The following is a 17,572-nucleotide window of genomic DNA, read 5'->3' as shown; positions in this document are numbered from 1 at the left end:
GCCGTAACACGCACAGCGGCCACACCCTGGTAAACCGTCTTGGCAGACGGGCCAAACCAAGTGAGGGTAGCCGATGGATCTTTGACCCTCGGTGAGGTGGGGGATCTGCCTGTCCCAGCGTGTGAAGTCTGGCCCTGGCAGATCGAGTGGAGGAGACCGATTAATGGTCCAATGGTCAAGAAGGCAGGCCAGCAGGCATTGGTGGGGCACTAAGAGCACGACAAGGCACTTAGACATCCTGGTCATCCACTGCAAGAGGTGGTGACCTCTTTAAACTCACCCTGCAGAAGGCAACGGCAAACCACTGCTGTAACCTGCCACGTACATGATTTCTCAATATGTCAGCACGGTGTGGCAGGAAATCGTCCGCCAACTGGAAATTCCAGATGTGACCTACGACGAGGTTTCTGGAAGTCACTGCAAGGGGAGGGTGGTAGAAGTACACGAGACAGTGGTACTTAAAATGCATTTAGACAGGCACATGAACATATCGAGAATTGATGGATGTAGATCATGTGCGGGCAGATTGGATTAATTTGAAATGAAATACCTTTATTGTCATTGCATAGTACAATTTGTCATGCACCAATACAGCGAAAATGAGTTTGCAACTTTCACACTCAAAGCTATAAAACAACAAATAAAATAAATAAACAATAAATAAAATCAAGTAACCAGCCAGTACAAGCAATGTCCTGGTAATTAAACTGGTAATATGTTAGGCAAGGATCAACTCCTTCATAAATATGTGACATTCGTCAGCATTTCGCTTGCCTGGCCAATAGCTCGAAGGGTCTGACCCTGAGATATGCTGTTCTTTGGATGCTGGGGCCCATGAGCGATTACATATGGAATAATCGGACATTGCCCTTTTAATTAATTATCCGCGACTGGGCGCTGACGCTGAAGCAAGTCTTTCATTGGTTGCAAACTGCGGCGATTTTCTTCGGTTTTTGGTGAGTGTCTCCTGCGTGTTTAATCCGAAATCTGGAGGAAGGAGGGAACTATACCACATTTCACTGTGTGCGAGGGCACTGGGAGGGAAGTGATGGTTGGTGTTTGAACGGCGCTGCCCTTTGCTCTGCTAAATCTGGGGTAAGTGTCAATCAAATGCTAAATTGTAGCGCTGCACGTCGAAAGAAGTGGAAATCAAATTTGCTTCAGGAATTAAACGTAGTTTTTTAAATTCCCCCCCCGGCCTTCAAATACTGGTTGCCGGCTTCCCGTGGATCTGGCTGGCACCGGGGCTCCTGTGCATCTGATGCGCTGGTTTACTGAGCATGAGAAGCTCCGAATGACAGTGGCAGTGTGAGATCCCTGTGGAGGCCCGGACCGAGGCTACTTCACCATTTCCCTATCATGGAGAAACTGTTCATTCCTCATTCACCCTTCCGCCTGTTGCATTAGAAAAGTTTCCACTTCGGCCGTGTGTTGTCTTTAAAGTTAGTTGAGCGCTCCTTTCCAGGAAGGTAAAGCCTCTGGTGGTGGAGGGGCACTTGGGTTTCTGCCTGGATTAGAGGGTCTGTAAAGAGAGAAGAGGTTTTTTTCTCTCTCCGGAGTGTTGGAGACTGAGAGGAAACTTGATTAAAATTTTATAACATTCTGAGGCTTAGGAAGGAGAAATCTCAAATTCTTGAAGTTGCGTATCTAAGGTAGGAGGGGAGAATTTAAACGTGCAGGACGCGGTTTTTGCAGATCGGAGGGTGTTGGAACAGGCTGCCGGAGTGGTGGTGAAGACAAATAGGATTGTGGAGTTTAAGAGGCTGTTGGACACATGGGTATGCTTGAAGTAGAGGGAAATAGATCATTGCGAGCAGAATGTTAATTTGTTTAATTTGGCATCGCGTTCGTTGCGGTTTTGTGAGCCGAATGGCCTGTTTCTCTGCAGTACTGTTGTAGATTCTTCCTCTGCACTTTGATCCAGTCCTATGAAGTTTACTTGCCAAATTCTAAAATCTGATCTTCCCTAAAGGTAATCTTTTCGTAGCCATTACCCTCACTGCCTAAATTTGTGAAATCCTGTTGAAGGCATAAATCCTGTTGATCATTCACTCACTTTAATCCTGAACGTGAGATAACAGTCGGGTAGAGGACGAACGGGTCCAGAAAGTGAATGATCCATAATTATTGACCAGCTTTCAGGATGTTTTCGTTTCTGTAAAGACTTGCCTGTGACCACTGAAGATATCCAACTTAATGACTGCCCTTCGGATGGGGTCACTGTCAGTCTGAGACTGCAAACTTAGCTAAACTAGCAGAATCCACAAGAAATGTTTCTTTTTACCTGATGAACATATCCGCCAGAGAAATCTGTGTTGCATCATTCAGAGTTCTTATGTGAGGGGGTGGAGTGGGTGTGGGGGTGAAGGTCTGTTACTTAATGTTTCAGTGCTGAAGAGTGAGACAAGCAGAAGGCTAGAACAACACATTTTCAGTATACTACGATCAGCCAGAGGAACGGGGAGTGGGGTGTCTTGAATTGACTTTATTTCTTACATCCCTCGCATACATGAAGAGTAAACACCTTTTCGTTACGTCTCAATGTGCAATGTGTAATGAGTAATTTATAGTGAATAGAACAGTCAATGTAATATAGAGTATACTGAAGTCAGCATGAGTTCATCAGTATGATGGCCTGGTGGAAGAAGCTGTCCTGGAGCCTGGTTGGTCCTGGCTTTTATGCTGCGGTACCGCTTCTTGGATGGTAGCAGCTGAAATAGATTGTGGTTGGGATGGCTTGGGTTCCCAATGATCCTACAGGCCCTTTTTACACAGCTATCCTTGTAAATGTCCTGAATCATTGGAAGTTCACAACTACAGATGTGCTGGGCTGTCCGCACCCAGCTTTTTTTAAAAAATTCAGTGGTATAGATATGTGTGACATGGACGCTTGCCTTCCAATTACCTTCTGCTTTTCCTTGTGCTCTGGGGTTATGTTTTTTTATTGTCTCTAGAGGAATGTGTGCAGCAAAATGGCTACAGCTGTTGAAACTAAAGCTATCCTACGGAGTGCCGATGCCGTGTGTTTTGATGTCGACAGCACCATAATAAAAGAAGAAGGAATTGATGAACTGGCGAAGTTTTGTGGAGTTGGGGATGTTGTGGCAGAAATGTAAGTTGACATGGTCTGTTGTCTTAATAATGAAGGGTGCTGCTGTAATATTACCTTTATAGTCTATAACTGCTTTTGACCAGTGTTTTAGATTTACCACCACAATCAAACCCTGGCTCTCTGCTGGATTGATGAAGCAACCCAATTATGTAATTATGTAGCCAGGGCAATTATCTAATCTGTTGGTGGATTGAATGTTTCCAGTGTACAAGTTTCTAGGGTGTTTTCTGGTGTTTTGGGATATAGCAAATATTAATTTCGACAGCAACCAGTCTTCAGATCTGAATGTGGATTGTACATTGAGTCTAAAATACAGCTTCAAACCGTGGTGTTCTTGGAGCTGCAGACTGGGGTCGACTGCAAACCAGGAAACGCACAACTGAGCAAGAAGCACCCTGTTAACCTGAGATGTCTGCATATGCATGAATGCAGCTCAGAGACATTGTTCAATATAGGGTGTCTGGAGTGTTGGTGTAAAGATCTAGGTTCTGAAAGTTATATGCAACTTAAAGGAGGCATTATGAATGCATTGTAGCCATTAAAGTTGCTCTGTTGTTACCTTTGATCTTTAGCAATAAAAATGTGATGGGTCAGGGAGTCTCTTTGCAGGATGTCTCCAAATGCTGCCAGTTTGTGTGTGTGCTGAATAATGACTTCTATACTACCAGCTGTGTGTTGCTCCAGTGGCTTTTGTTGACAATCACAACAAGCATAACCCAGTCTGTGATTGTACATGTCATCCTAAATGTGCACCACAAAGTATTATTCTTATATGGGTATGAAATTAACATCAAAGATATCCAGATGTTTTTAGTGGAATTAAATATTTGAAATGCTCTGTAGGTGGAATGGACCAATTTTTTTGAATACTAACCTGTATGATAGTGAGGACATTAGAAGGAGGGAGAGAGGGGAAGAAATATAGGATCACATCATAGAAAGGTTCCGTTCAGCCATCTTGCCTTTGAAAGAGCTTTTGTTTAGCCTTACTCTTGTCCAATTTTTTATGAATGACCTGCAATATTTTTTTCACTTTCAAATTCATCTCAAGTTCTTCTTTGTAAATTGCTATTCAGTGTGCTTTCTGGTAGACATTAACAATTTGCTGTGCTTTGAATGCTTCTCTTCTTTTCACACTTGTTCTATTGCCAGTTACCCATGTACTCTCACATTAATAACTGATGGACAGTTCCTGGATTTTGATCCCATGATGATGGAAGAAACAATGTTGTCCGTGGACCTTTGTTTATGCTGCCTTTGTCCTCCTAATTAGTAGAGATTGTGGGCTTGGAAAAAACTTGGTGGGCTATGGTATGTGTTTTTTTAGATGGGACACCCTGCACCCACGTGCTTTGGTGTGGGAGAAGGGGATCATTTAAAATGGGCATTATTTTGCCAGTTAAATGACCTTACTCAAGTCATGTCATATATTAGAGGTTTTGTTGGAGCTGCACTCCGCTAGGCAAGTGGAGAGTATTCTTTGTAGGTGGTCAAACAGCTCTGTAACCAAGAGATGTTTTAGTCTCTGATTACTCCAGTCAAATTCCTGATTAAATATTGACGGTGTGTCACTAAAGATGGTTTAGACCTCCTCTTGAAGAAGATTGTCATTGTTTGGCACCAGTCTGACTGGATGATAGTTTGCCATTTATAAGGCTCAGGAGCTTGAAGACTCGTACGGCCAGATTTGGGAACAGCTTCTTTCCAACAGTGATAAGACTGCTGAATGGATCCTGACCCAGATCTGGGCCGTACCCTCCAAATATCTGGACCTGCCTCTCGGTTTTTTTGCGCTACCTTACTTTCCATTTTTCTATTTTCTATTTATGATTTATAATTTAAGTTTTTAATATTTTAATATTTACTATCGATTTATAATCCAGGGAGCGGGAAGCACAGAATCAGATATCGCTGTGTTAATTGTATGTTCTAGTATCAATTGTTTGGCGACAATAAAAAAGTATTCTATGCCAGAATGGTGTCTGGGATTTGCTGCATGAAGCTGTGAAGTGGTTTATGATCTAAGGAGTTGTGGGTAAGGCTGCACACCGAAAATAACTCCCATTTGACTGCATGGTATTTTATATCTTTATTATTTTAATGTTTTTCTCATGGCCTGGAGGGAGGCTATCTTGCACCTTGAGTCTGCTGGCTCTCACAGCAATCCCGTCCCCGTCTTGTTTTACGGCAGTTGGTTTCAGTAAGCAATAATTGCGCCTCAGGGGAACCTCATCAGCTACGATACTGCCACTGCGCAAAGCTATCCCATTCTTTCACAAACAAGAGAAAATGTGCAGATGCTGGAAATCCAAGCAACACACACAAAATGCTGAAGGAAGTCAGCAGGCCAGGCAGCATCTGTGTAAAGGAGTAAATTCGATCTCTTGGGCCTTCCTGAGAAAGGGTCTTGGCCTGAAATGTTGACTGTACTCTGTTCCATAGATGCTGCCTGGCCTGCTCAATCCCATTCTTTCTCTCATTTCCTTATAGCTCACTCCCATCAATCATCTTGATTTTCCTGTCCTCCACCTATAGTAACTATTTAAACTACCGCCACATCCTTGTCTTCACTCTATAACGAAAAACCAGTAAGGGGTCCACCACAACAGACAGGATCTCACAGTAGCCACCCACTTCAACTCTGCTTCCCACTCCCATTCAGATATGTCCATACATGGCCTCCTCTACTGCCATGATGAGGCTAAACTCAGGTTAGAGGAGCAACACCTCGTATACTGTCTGGGTAGTCTCCAGCCCCTTGGTATGAACATTGAATTCTCCAATTTCCAGTAATTCCCTCCCCCTCCCTTCCTCTATCCCTATGTCACTCTTCCCCCTCCCCCAGCTGCCTATCACCTCCCTCATGGTTCCGCCTCCTTCTACTACCCATTGTGTTTTCTCCTATTCCTTCTTCACTTTTCCTGCCTATCCCCTCCCCGCTTCCCCTCTCCCACTCCTTTATCTTTCCTCTTACTGGTTTTTCACCTGGAATCTACCAGCCTTCTCCTGACCAAGGGTTCCGGCCCAAAACGTGGACTGATCTTTTCCATGGATGCTGCCTGACCTGCTGAGTTCCTCCAGCATGTTGAAAGCTGCTCACCCTTTCCTCAATGAGGTATTCTACTGACTTCCCCTTCCTGAAGTTTATAATCAATTCCTTTGTCTTGCTGATGAGTGCAAGTTTGCCGTTGCAACACCGCTTAACTAGCTGATCTATCTCACTCCTGTGTCCCACCTCATAGCCATCTGAGATTTTACCTACAACGATGGCTTTTGAAGTGGGCTGGGCCACACAGTGGTGAATGTAGAGCAGTGGGCTAAGCATGCATCTCTGAAGTCAGTGATTGTCAGTGAAAAGGAGAGGTTGTGACCAATTTGCACTGACTCCCAATAAGGAGGTCAAAGATCCTTTTGCAGAGGGAAGTATGGAGGTCCAAGTTTAAAGGCTTGGTGATTAATACTGAGGAGATGATGGTGTTGAACGCCAACCTATAGTCCTGAAAGGATCAGCACTGGGGTCTCAGTGATATTCTGAAATGAAAACTTGTATAGATGAGCTGATTAGTAAGCTTGCAAATGGTACAAGAATTGGTGGTTCATTGTCATAACAACCACCTCGTGCTTAACATCACCAAGTTCAAAGAACTGAACATGGACTGAGAAAAGACGTATTGAATTACGTTGGGGCAAATGTGCGGAGCTCTTTGGGAGATCAAATGTAAGAGAAAATGTGCATTAAGTGACAGGGCCCATAGGAGTATTGATGTACTGGAGCACCTTGAAGTGAGAGCCCAGAACTCCCTGAAAGTAGCAACACAGAGATATGATGGTAAAGAATGTGTACAGTGTTCGTTCCTACATCAATTGGGATGTTGTGGAGAAAAGTCGTTTTGCAGCTGTGCGAAACTTTTGTTAGGTCATCTATTTTTAAAAAAAAGTAATTGGAGGCTTTTGAGGGTGCACACAATTATTGATTGAACATAATGAGTCTAGAGCAGGGGTTCCCAACCTGGGGTAAGGCTCCTTGGCGTTAAAAAAACGGGTTGGGAACCATTCTAGAGAGCGGTGCATTTTGTTAGTCATAAAGTTCTTATGGGTGTTTGTATCCAGATACAATATCCTTTGCATTCTCTGTTACAAATTGCAGTGAACCAAAGTAACATTCTTAACTTGCTATTTGAAAAGTAACAAATTGATACCATGAAGTTACAGAATGTCATGGATAATCAGCCCTGATGGTTTAATGTGGACACATATCCCCAGTGTCCTATTTAGCAGAGTATTTGGTGGTCTACTTCATCTTCATTTGTGATGTGTGTTGGAGCATGAGTCCATTTTCTCCAGTTAATGGAGCGATTCTTTAAATTTATTACAGGACCCGGAATGCAATGGGTGGAAGTATCCCATTTAAGAAGGCCTTAACAGAGCGTCTAGCTATAATCCAACCATCACGAGATCAAGTGAACAAACTAATAAATGATCAACCCCCTTGCTTAACTGATGGCATGTTGTAAGTTACTGTAGGTGTTCTTAATAGTATAAAAAGTGTGAAACTGTAGGACTGTTTGTAAGGATGTGACACCATTGTGATGAGAAAGAAGAATTTTTTTTTGTAAGGGGAGTAAGAAAATAGAAATTTAATTGCTGTATTTCTATTGTATCTTCTTCCCTGGGGGCATATGCCATGTATAATTCTTGAAGAGTGGGGCTCTCTCAAATATTAATATTCATGTGTGTGTGTATTTAGAATAATAAACTTCAGGGTCTATATTTTATAATTAATGGTGATCAAAATCTTGAAGGTTAACACTATTTTTAAAACTCTTCAAGTGGGGTATATGAGATGTAGCAACCCAATATTGGTTGTGCTTTACACCGTTTACCTGAAGAAAGACTGGACTGAACTTGATAGAATGTTATAGGAAGGTTGGGTAATTTTGCACTTTCAAAGATCGAAGACAATTATCCAAAGGAGCTGGGTGCAGAAGAGAAGAACAAACTAACTTTTGATAAGAAATTCAATGTTGTAATTGTATCAGTAAATTTTGCAGATTAGCACTGATCCGATGAAGTGTAATGGCTTTTTAAACTTGTATTTTTAGGGACCTAGTTGATCGGCTTCAGCGGCGGAATGTGCAAGTCTTCTTGATATCTGGTGGATTCCATTCCATTGTGGACAGCATAGCAGCAAGGATCAATATTCCCTTAACCAATGTCTATGCAAATAAGCTGAAATTTCACTTGAATGGTTAGATTTATAATTACTGATAAATAACTTTGGACCAGAAACATTTACTTAGTAGGATTCAACCAAAGCAAATGAACTACTGATCATATTGAGAATGTCAAAGTTGAAGTCTACCTGCTGTCATCTACATAAGTACATACGTGCAAAGGTGCAATGATAAAATTATTTGTATCAGCATCTCAAGCGCATAGCATTATATAAGCCTTATTTTTGAGGGAAAGATAGGAGTAGGCAGGGACATTTATAAAGAAAAGCGAATGGGATTGCAGATGTTACAAAGGTTGGAAATCCCATTCAGTTCCTGTCCAGATTAATGAGATAAAGGATTTCGTGCTGTTTTTAATAGCACAATGTAAAATGATCTTAGTAGGAGTTCATCACTTCATTGTAAGTATGGGCCTCTCTTTGGCATGTGATAAGACTTAAATCTAAAGGAAACTGAAATGGCTAATGTGGGGAGAAAATGCTAGAGATAGGGAAGTAGATTCTCTGTGGGTCTGAGTTACTTGGACATCTTAAACCTGACAAGTCTGATCTTGGTTTCTGAAATTTGCTGACTGTAGATGGTTTAGAAAGGGACGGTGAGGGAACGCTAGAAATATTCAGTGGCTTAATCAGCACTTGTGGAGAGAAGAAAAGATAATATTTCAGATTGATGACTTTTATCAGAATGGGCCGATAGAAGTCGTAGATTAAAAACAAGTTTGAGTGTAAAAAAAAAAGGCTGTTTGAACAAACAGAGAGATTTTGATAAGGTGGAAGGTTCCAAAGGTGGGGGAGTTTTGGGCCTAATAGAAATTATGGTTTTGAGTTACCTAGTCAATTGCTTGCCAACAATCTCCTTCCTTGTATTTCTCAGTAAACCCTGTATCTTTGCTCAAATTAAGATCCAAATTCCAAGGCCTCTGTGGACATTTGGACAATTGTCCAAAAGATGTTTCTGCTTTTGACTGTTTTACGTACAATAAGTGGGATGAAAGCATGTTGAGAATAGAATCTGCATCCAAGTTTATTTTGACTTAAATGTTCATGTAATATTTCTTTTTATTGTGCCTCACTGACGCTTGTTGCCTTCTCTCACTTGCAGACCAAAAGTATCCAAGATATAATCTTCAGTCTCTGCCCAGTGGGATATTTCACCCTTGGGTGTGGGAGAGGAGAAACTAGCCAGTGTTCCAGTAGAAGTGTGGATGGAAGACAGAGATGGCATTGAGCATAGTAGTAAGGCATTCCACAAGTGGATAATGTGTCAAGGCTCATCATGGTCACTTAGGTAATAGTAGTGAGAAGTTGAGGTGGTGCATTCTAGCAAGAGGAAGATTCACTGATGGTAATATAATGAAAGGGGTCATAAAGCTACCTAATATTTTATTTAGTAATTTCAGGATACTTGGTAGTGTGGAGGAGCAGAGGGATCTTGGGGTACATGTCCACAGATCCCTGAAAGTTGCCTCACAGGTGGATAGGGTAGTTAAGAAAACTTATGGGGTATTAGCTTTCATAAGTCGAGGGATAGAGTTTAAGAGTTGTGATGTAATGATGCAGCTCTATAAAACTCTGGTTAGGCCACACTTGGAGTACTGTGTCCAGTTCTGGTCACCTCGCTATAGGAAGGATGTGGAAGCATTGGAAAGGGTACAGAGGAGATTTACCAGGATGCTGCCTGGTTTAGAAAGTATGCATTATCATCAGAGATTAAGGGAGCTAGGGCTTTACTCTTTGGAGAGAAGGAGGATGAGAGGAGACATGATAGAGGAGTACAAGATAATAAGAGGAATAGATAGAGTGGATAGCTAGCACCTCTTCCCCAGGGCACCACTGCTCAATACAAAAGGACATGGCTTTAAGGTAAGGGGTGGGAAGTTCAAGGGGGATATTAGAGGAAGGTTTTTAATTAGAGAGTGGTTGGTGCATGGAATGCACTGCCTGAGTCAGTGGTGGAGGCAGATACACTAGTAAAGTTTAAGGGACTACTAGACAGATATATGGAGGAATCTAAGGTGGGGGCTTATATGGGAGGCAGGGTTTGAGGGTCAGCACAACATTGTGGGCCAAAGGGCCTGTACTGTGCTGTACTATTCTATGTTCTATGTTTACTGGAAGCAGTTTAGAACACTAGGAATTAAATCACTTAGATTACTTATTCACTTATCGAAAAGCCATGTAACTTGTATTGAAAATGTACATAGGTTAGATTTCATTATTAAAGTAACACAGGAATCTTATCCTTTGGCTCCTTACTGGATATTTGTTAGTTATTATCAACTTCTTTCTTTTCCCTTTCACTGCGTTACTTGAATGGCCAAGAAGACAATTGTGCTGAAACTGTTCTGTGGTTATATGTAGATGTGGGAGGTAGGTAGCTGGCCCAAGATGATCTCGTTATCCTTTCACCATTTAGGTTACCTCTGTCTTCCATATACAGCATGTCACTCATTGTCTTTGAAACCTTGGAATATTAAAGCCTACTTTTTATAAATCATACTTCATCATAAGGGCAATTTAAATAATGTAATATGGAGGATAGTAGTTCGGTGGCGTTCATCTGCATTTCAGAATTTAGCTATCTTTTGCATCTGGGTTGTCCCAAGTGAACAATTTGCTGCCTTTGGCCAGAGCAAAATTAAATAAAAGAGCTCAAAACAGATTCCTTTGTTAATCAGACAGCTTGTACCTGAAATTAATTTTGTAGATGCTGTGGTGCTGCTCAGGTGGTGTGCAGGTGAGCTCAGGGTTGGTAATGAATGAACCGTATTGTTATTTGAAATTTCTGTCTTGCTTTTTTCACTCCCCTCCAGATTTATATTGTGGAGGACATCTCTCCATTTTAAGCAAGTTTCAAAGGTGACCCAACAGTTGTGTTTTATTGCAGGTGATTATGCTGGTTTTGACGAAACACAACCAACAGCAGAATCTGGTGGGAAAGGGCAGGTCATAAGTCTCCTGAAGAAAGAAAGAGGCTTTAAGAAAGTTGTGATGATTGGGGATGGAATCACAGACCTGGAGGCTTGCCCACCCGCAGTATGTACAGACACTGAAACCGTCATATCAAAAGAGTAACTTCAAAGTACAAATTCTAATTTAAGCTTTTCATTATATACGTACATCATCTAATAATAGAATTGGCCTTAATTAGCATTAAGTCTTTAATTTAGATTCTGTTTAATGTTCTGAAAACCTATTTTAAGAAATGCCTAATAGACTTTTGGCTTCCTGTCCTAGGATGCATTTATTGGATTTGGTGGAAATATTGTTCGGCAACAAGTAAAGGAGAAAGCCAAATGGTTTGTCACAAGCTTTCAAGAAATTACCGCAGAACTGGAATAGTAAATTTAATTTAAAAAGGCAAATTGTACTTATAAAAATGTATTTACAGGAAAACATGAAATTCTTGTGTGTTTGCATTATAATAAATTTAACCTTATCCATGTTACTTTCCTATTTTGTTTCTGACTTGCTCATTGGAAAAGTGATGCAGTTGTAGAGTGTTATTTCTGTTTTATCATTCAGAGCCAGAGCCCACTTCCTACATCAGCCACTCACCACACAATACACTGCCTAGCAGTGGAACTCTAGAAACTAGGGGAACTTTATGTTGGTTGGTGCTTGAAACACAAACCCATGTTTATGCTTTTGGATTCCCCATGTTTCCATGTTGTATATCCAGACTAAACAGGGCAGAATGGTTCCCACTTTGAGATTGGTGATACCTTTAGGAAAAACTTGGTTCAGTGGGAGCATAATGCTTTTTTCTAGTATGCTTGGAAACACAATAATCTCTGCATGACTTTTTTATTCTCCATTTTCTTCTACAAAGCCCTGTTTATATGTTTTTTTAAAAATGAGGGTGTTTCATTCCTAATTAATTTGCAAATTGTAGAGAGTATATTTGGAATTATGGCACTTTTCTAAAGTCAATAATTATATTGAAAAGAGATACTTCTGTTTGACTTTAGTTCACTAATTGCAAGACTGACTCTAGAACGTTACATTTTTACTACATTTTCTGATCAAGGTAAATTGTTTTTAATTTTAAATGAATAGATTTTTGTCTGGGGAGGAAAAAAGTTAAATATAAAATCTTTTTGTTTACAGCATACCAATGAGATATATACTGTACATTCTGCTTTGCTTTGACTCTCATGTATAGTTATCTTCTCGGATGGATAAGTAACCCAGGCCTGCAACACAGTTTATTAAGTTAATAGTGAATGCAGACAGGTATGCTGTGCTAGTTTGCCTTTTAATCACTGTATTTAACCATTTTGGAAAAACAAGCCTTTTGTGAGATTTAAGTTCACATTAGTAGCCCTGCAAATGGAATGCGGAATCCAGTTCTCAAGGCGCCAAGTGAAGTTTCACCTTTGCCTTATTTGGTGTCTTAGCAACTATTCTCGCACGCCTGCCAGAAAAACATCACGAAAATGAGGGTTGAAGGAAGCTATTGAGCCTCTTCAATTATTCAAGGGAGTTCTTGATATAATGGACTTATTTCTCTCTTGAATGATTTCAGAGTACTTTGAATCACTCCTCTATCAAAGGACCATTCCGGATACTAATCACATTATTTCCTAAAAGATTTTAACTCATGCCTTACTTTACTGTTAGCTCTGTTCTTGAGATATAACAGGGAGGTACTTTTACCCGTTCTGTCTCCACCTTTATGGCCATTTTGCAAGGATAGAGTCTTGTTCTTTTCCTAACATGAAATGTCTAGATGGGCTTCGGATCAATATAATTTAAATTTTGTATTTCCTTTGTGTGAAACCTATTTTGATCAGTGACCTTGATGGTTGTTATCACAAGTACACCAATTCCAGCCAGGAGGGGAATGGATAATAAAATTACTTAATAATTCACACCCCTCATCACTTTGTTCTCCTTTGTGCTTGTGTACTGAAGAATTACAATAAACAATTTTGAATTTCTCTTGTTTCTTCAGATTGTATGCTGGGACTACCCATTAAGATTTGATATTAAGGAGGTCATTGGGGGATGGGCAGTTTCAGCATGGACTAGATGGACCGGTTGGCTTCTTTCTGTCCTGTACTTCTATATGGCTCTGTAATTGTAGGACAAGGTACACATACAGAAGGTCTGGCAGCAGCACCAAAAATATTGAACAAAACGTAGAATATTACGGCACAAGTAATGTATTGTTTTTTTTTTTAACTTGACTGCTTGCCTGCTTTCTAACCAGAAATCTTGCTAAGGATGTATTTGAACACTGTCATGCATGATTCTTACTATACAGAGCTCCATTCTTCAACAAAACTTCAAAATGTGAAATATGCCTATGTCACAGCAATTTGTAGTTGAGAGTAGATGGAAATCTGCAATTCTGCTGAGCTGCTATATCAAGGAATTTTTACTTAATGAGCAGGATATTTTTCTGTAACGTGTGTGATAGTGAGCTATATTGAAGCATTTATGGAAGATAATAAACCCTCAAACAGTCTAACTTTATTTTCCACCTTAAATAGATACATTTCTAATGAGAGGCAATTCCAACATCTCAAGTTCTTCCAAAGTTGTCATTTAGTGCTGTCTCTAGAACGTACAGTAAAATGAGAATCAGAGCGCCAAGGAAATCCCAGGGAACATGCTCTATTGAAAGGCCTAGGGAAACTACCGTTGAACAATATTATAATTCAGCTCATCGGTCAAAGATGTTGATGCTGTTGTGCCAAATTTGCACTTAAAGGATATGAGTTTGCTGGTGCAGAAATATAAACAGGAAACACATAAGCCTGAGTAGTCAGCAGTGACCACAATATGTACCTGCTGAAAAGGGCCTTGAGAGTAAGCCCTGAATCCATGTCTGCTGGTGCCTAAAAGGCTATTGCTAGCTGCCCAGAAATAGCACCACTTGCATGTTACTTGAGAAGATACTAAGGACCTGTGCTTATCAAATGTCTGGAGTGTTCACTGAGCTCTTTAACCTCTCAGTTTGACAGTCTGAGGTACACACCTGCTTCAAGCAGGCTTCAATTATACCGGTGCCGAAGAAGAACATGGTGATCTGCCGCAATGACCATCATCCAGTAGCACTTACATTCACAGTGATGAAGTGTTTTGAGAGAGGTTGGCAATGAACTCTTCTTCACACAGAGAGTGGTGAATCTGTGGAGTTCTCTGCCACAGGAAACAGTTGAGGCCAGTTCATTGGCTATATTTAAGAGGGAGTTAGATATGGCCCTTGTGGCTATGGGGGTCGGGGGTATGGAGGGAAGGCTGGGGCAGGGTTCTGAGTTGGATGATCAGCCATGATCATAATAAATGGCGGTGCAGGCTCGAAGGGCCGAATGGCCTACTCCTGCACCTATTTTCTATGTTTCTATGAAACGTAACTTCTGCCAGAGAAGCAACTTGAACCTACTGGAGCAACAGGTCCACTGCAATGCCATCTCATTGGCTCTTCACTCAAGCCTGGAATATCTGGACAGCAAAAATGGATACATAAGGAAGCTCTATCAACTAGAGCTCAGCATTTAATATCATCATCCCCTCAAAACTAATCAATAAGCTCCAATACATTAGCCGTAATAGCTTCTTGTGCAGTTGGATCCTCGATTTCCTCACTTGCAATCAGTTCGGATTGGCAACATCTCCTCCACGATCTCCATCAGCACAGGTGCATCACAAACCTGTGTGCTTAGACCCCTGCTCTATTTGCTTTACACTTACCACAGCTCCAATTCCATATTCAGGTTTGTTATGACACTACTGTCATGGGCCAAATCAAAGGTGATGAATCAGCATATAGGAGGGAGATTGAAAATCTGGCTGAGTAGTGCTATAACAGCAACCTATGTTATCAAGATCAGGGCACTGATTACTGACTTCAGAGCTCCATGATCTAGTCCTCATTAAAGGATCAGAGGTGGAGAGGGTCACTAACATTAAATTTTTTGATGTTATCATTTCAGAGGACCTGTCCTGGGCCCAGCACATATGAAATTACAAAGAAAGCATAGCAGCACCTCCACTTACTTAGAAGTCTCCGAAGATTTGGCATGATACCTAAAACTTTGACAAACTTTTGTAAACGTGTAGTAGAGAGTATATTGACTGGCTTCTGGTATGAAAGCACCAATACTCTTAAATGGAAAATCTTACAAAAAGTAGTGGACACAGTCCAGTCCATCATGGGTAAAGTACTCCCCACTGTTGAGCACATCTACCTGAAATGCCGTTGTAGTAAAGCAGCATTCATCATCAGTGATCCCCACCATCCACAGCATGCTCTTTTAACGTACACTCAACTTCAGTTGCCCCATCATTGAAATGTTCCCAGAACCTATGGACTCACTTTCAAAGACTCCATCTCCTGTTTGTGATATTTATTGCTTATTTATTTATTACTATTAGTTCTTCCTTTCTGTATTTGCAGAGTTTGTTCTCTTGCCCTGGCTGAACACCCAAGTTGGTGGAATCTTTCATTGATTCTGTTATGGCTATTATTTTATGGATTTATTGAGTATGCCCACAAGAAAATGAATCTCAAGGTTATATATGTTGACATATATGTACTTTGATAATAGATTTACTTTGAAGATACTGGACCTGCTCACCTAACAGCAGATTGAGACTACCAGGAGCACATGGACTGGAGTAGTTCAAGAAGCCGGCTCATTCTGCCTTCTCATGGCAATTTAGGAGCAAGCAAGAAACGCTGGCTTTATGAACCCTTACTTCCCTTATAGACTGGGAAGAGATGTTTTTTTTATTTTACTTCAGTATTCATTGTGGAGCAAGAATATAACTTGAATTCCAAGCAAACAAAAAGATAACCAGATTGCAAATTCTTGCAAGTGAATGTTAGTATTTGCTCTAAATGGAATGTTTCTGTCCTTGATACCAAAGTGGTTAAAAGGGCTTGATTCTGCAAAATGTTACAACCTTATCTGATTGTTAATGTGCAGTCAAATCATGTTTGAGTTTAAAATTCCTCCCTGCTCTGCGGCTGAAAAAAAACTCACTTGATTTTGAGGCTAATCTTCTCCTAGGCTAACTCACAATTTAGCAACTCAGTCTTTCTGTGATTGATAGAATAGCACTGCCTAGATATCGGTGTGTTAATTCCCATCTGAGTTCGTGTGGAAAAAATGATATTCAGAAGGGAAGAAATAGATCTAAGTTAAGTATAAAATATATTTAACTTTCTTCCTTGTTTGGATCTGTTGGTCAATGGACAATGTGAAAAGTAAGGTCTGGTTGTTAACTACTTTAGTTGTTAAGGTTATGTTAAGCAGCAATTCATCTGTACTGAAATTCATTGATGTAATACAGTTCATTAGTGGCCCATATAGGCATCCCATATTTCTAACTGCATGCATTTACGAAAGTTACATATATACTCGTCCCTTCTTTAAAAAACACCCTTTTCTACTTCCCATAGTGGATTCTAAGTATTCAGAGATGCATGCTTTGCTTGTGTATATAGTACAAGGGAACTTACTCTACCAGTTCCCTGCATATAGCAAAACAGTATCTGCTTTGTCATCTCACCATCCTGTGTGGGATACACTCAGAACACTGTTGTATGGGGTAGTGGAGTTAGAGTTGCAGCTAAAAGTCATAGCTGTCATTCCTGTGTGGGTGTGGCCAAAACCTTTATTTTCCCCTGAATACTGTAAGTGATGAAAAAATGAGCCAAAAATCAATCAATACAGTAAGGCAGGGCATATTTTTACAGTAAAAAATTCTCATGGATTGAGGGAGGGGTGTTGAAAAGATGTTTTTGTTTTTAGATTCTTAGTAAAGTTTTGTCCCAGATGATATGAAGGCTGTAATCCAACTCATCAGAATAATGCCAATAGTTAAGATACTCCAAGGATGAAGAAGAAATTCAACTGGTATAAAAATTTGTTAAATGAATAAAATCTGAGGATTACAGGAGACTACTTGGCCCACTGGATTTGCAACAACCTTTCTGAAGAGCAGTCCCAAAATTTCTGCAATTCATTGTAACATTCAAAGCCCCTTCAAAGCTACTGGTTATTTATTACTCACTATTGTAAATAGTTCTTATTTGTTACTCTAAATTATATGAAGTAGAATTTTCTGGTCCTTTGCATGTTGCAACAAGTAATTCTGGCTTCATGAGACACTGAACTTTCAATCATGTTCTTAACAGTGAAGTATATGCAACTATGGAAAATTTGGATCCAGATTCCTATGATTATTTTTGTCCAAATTAGTTAATGTTG

The 17,572-nt window shown here is 40.4% G+C and overlaps 1 protein-coding gene across 3 annotated transcripts; it reads left to right on the top strand.

Annotated features, from left to right (window-relative positions):
* Nucleotides 1-925: 925 nt before the first annotated feature.
* Nucleotides 926-13,218, top strand: psph (phosphoserine phosphatase). 3 transcript variants are annotated; one of them, XM_063031224.1, is made up of 6 exons: nt 926-956; nt 2,955-3,112; nt 7,488-7,622; nt 8,215-8,360; nt 11,233-11,381; nt 11,583-13,218. In XM_063031224.1, exons 2-6 carry the CDS (start codon nt 2,973-2,975, stop codon nt 11,685-11,687), a joined length of 675 nt encoding a protein of 224 aa, XP_062887294.1. In that variant the 5' UTR covers nt 926-956; nt 2,955-2,972; the 3' UTR covers nt 11,688-13,218. The 3 variants fall into 3 exon arrangements, with proteins under 3 accessions (XP_062887294.1, XP_062887292.1, XP_062887293.1); XM_063031222.1 differs by lacking the exon at nt 926-956 and adding an exon at nt 964-1,095 and having other exon boundaries at nt 11,583-13,217; XM_063031223.1 differs by lacking the exon at nt 926-956 and adding an exon at nt 1,271-1,469 and having other exon boundaries at nt 2,957-3,112.
* The last annotated feature ends 4,354 nt before the right edge of the window (nt 13,219-17,572 follow it).

This window comes from Mobula hypostoma, chromosome 23, assembly GCF_963921235.1.
Source record: "Mobula hypostoma chromosome 23, sMobHyp1.1, whole genome shotgun sequence".
In the NCBI taxonomy this organism is placed as follows: domain Eukaryota; kingdom Metazoa; phylum Chordata; class Chondrichthyes; order Myliobatiformes; family Myliobatidae; genus Mobula; species Mobula hypostoma.
Note: the sequence above shows the minus strand (reverse complement) of the source record. Positions and strands in the feature narration are given on the sequence as shown.